This window comes from Montipora foliosa, chromosome 9, assembly GCF_036669935.1.
Source record: "Montipora foliosa isolate CH-2021 chromosome 9, ASM3666993v2, whole genome shotgun sequence".
In the NCBI taxonomy this organism is placed as follows: domain Eukaryota; kingdom Metazoa; phylum Cnidaria; class Anthozoa; order Scleractinia; family Acroporidae; genus Montipora; species Montipora foliosa.
Genome location: NC_090877.1, coordinates 11,197,271 through 11,199,770, shown reverse-complemented (window position 1 = coordinate 11,199,770; position 2,500 = coordinate 11,197,271). Strand labels below are relative to the sequence as shown.

Below are 2,500 nucleotides of genomic sequence, written 5' to 3'. Positions count from 1 at the left end.
CACTGGTGGATTAGGAGGAGGACGATTCAAAATCATTGCGCATGACACACTTGTTGTTGACGGACAGTTGAAATCCCGTGGGGGCAATTCTCGTGCAACGCGCGGCGGTGGTGGCAGTGGTGGAAGTATTCTTGCTTATACGTCACGAATCCATGGTGATGGTGAAATAGACGTCTCTGGTGGGGACGAGGACTCCGGGAACGGGGGTGGGGGTGGTGCTGGTCGCATTTCCTTGTACTACCGAGAAAACCACTTCCTAGGGCGTTTTCTTGCAACAGGTGGAGCAAGTCCCTACGAGCCGGGGGGTCCAGGGACAGTCTTCGTTGAGAATGTGCCGGGTATGAACGCGACGTATGGTCATGACCGCATCGATGATGCAGCACACGCGGAAAGGCCTCTTATTGACGAGGAGATTACCAATGGAACGGTATGGGCTCGAAACAGGACGTTGTACGCGAACGCGATGGGACGGATACCTCGCACTCCTGGGGCTAATCTTAGTGCCAGTTACAGCGATTTCAGTCAGGGTGGATCAAGCAGGATTTGGTTAACATTGGACGAGGAGGATCTGGTATCTAATGGAACAGACTTGGAACTGGACGAGTTGCAGCTGTATGGTGGTGCACAGCTCGCTGTTATAAACCCGGGGGACACCAAAGCACGTATATCGATTGTAATTGGTCAGATGGAGGGAGATAGGTGAGATACAGCCAAAATTCATTGATTTGATTACGAGAAAACATCTTAACTCTCTGTGTCGAGTAAGGCTAAATTTGTTTCCATCTGGAAACGTGGATCTCGTTAATAACGTCAGCACTTACTCTCAATGATAAGTGTTCTCGATAGCCTTCATATTTGACCTTGGTTCACGCAACACGGTAGAGGCGGAATTTCCTACAATTGGATTGATGCGAATGGTTTTCAAGTGAAGATAGAGAACGAAAGATTCTCTGTTGAATGCTCACGTTTTTGTCAAAACGCCCAATTAGGTTATTTGACGTGATTGAATTGGCTAGTATAGCAAAGAAACGTGCAAACCGCACGTGCAGCACATTGACTATTTTTCCTCATCGGTGAAACTAATAATTAACAATTATTATTGGACATGAAGTGATAGACAACTAACGAGGCGCTTAGCCCGGAGTTGGTTATAATCATTTTATATCTAGCAAGGCAGTATCAATAACTCTTCCATTGAAGCATCGATTTCTGTCTTGGTCAATTCCGGTGCAAACCGGCTTTTGTCGACCTTATTTTTTTCTCAGAAATGCAAAAATGTTTTCAGCTCGCTTTATGGCTGACGCGTTCCTTGACCAAATTAGGTACAGCAGGTATACGAACGGATAGCCTGTGTCCGGCGAGCCAATGAAAACGTTGGAAATCCTATATCCGTAGTTCAGTTTTTAAAAATATTGGTTATTTTTGGTGTTGCTTTGTCCTAGCGGTCGTCTTGTCATTGTGTTAAGAGCTAATCTTTGAACGATTCGATCTACTGCGTTTATGAACTGCACCTGGAAGGAACAGCAACTCTTGTATTCAACATAGCCACCAGCTGCACGCAGTTATGGGGACCTTGGACGTAACGGGCTTGTTCACACGTACAACTCCAGGATAAGCAAAATCAAAATCACAAAACGCTTCCAATTTTTTTTATATTCAATAATAGTAATAATTCTGATGATGATCACTTTATTCAACCGAGAGCACGTACTCCTATAATCGGGAAGACTGTAAGCAAGGCCAAATCGTACCAAAGTGAAGCAGATAAAATAAAACTCATCACTAAAATGGCGACGTGGTTTAGGATCAAGTGACCAATAGTAAATCAAACACTCGACTGATGAAGACATTCTAATAACGTTGATATATCTCTGTTAAATACTGTTATTACAGTTAGTCGGTAGTTGTTTGAATCACGTTATGCTTCCAGAGCAGGAAAATAATCTTTTCTATAAATCAAATGTGGTCTTCGATGAGAAAGGAAAACCAGGCGGAGGAGAGTAGAAAACAAACAAATGAACAAACAAACTCATCCTACCCATGACTTTGAGTCCGGGAATCAATCCCAGGGCCCAGTAGACGGCGAGTGCTCTAATCACTGGGCTAACCCTGTTTTTTCCTTGTACTTTTGTATGCGTCGCATGTCTGTAGAGGTCAATAAGTCACTAGTTAGTACCCAATTTAAAGGCCAATTTTCACCCTAGACGCAACGCCATCGTTTGTTATTGTTTTGAATCTCGAATAGCGTATTCCGATTGGCCAACTGTTATTGTCGCGCCAGCTTCGTGCTGTAGAAAACAAGACACATCGCCATTAGCCTGATCGTCGTGTGGTTTCCCGGGTGACTAAAATTACCTTTTATCTTTATGGAGTAGACGGATTTAGACACTGGAGAATCACCGGAGCGGAATCTTTACGGTTCGGCTATTCAGCAAGAGGAATATAACAATTCTGAAGCTAACGAGCTTGGCGACATTATTTCAGTGCTGAAATGCATGGC

General features: G+C 44.0%; 1 protein-coding gene across 1 annotated transcript in view; it reads left to right on the top strand.

Moving 5' to 3' along the window:
- The window catches only part of LOC137971437 (uncharacterized), a 178,359-nt gene that overhangs the window by 74,975 nt on the left and 100,884 nt on the right, over nt 1-2,500 (top strand). The window contains 1 exon segment of the mRNA XM_068818265.1: nt 1-699. This exon segment is cut by the window's left edge and continues 263 nt beyond it. Within this exon segment, the coding sequence (XP_068674366.1) occupies nt 1-699 (699 nt within the window).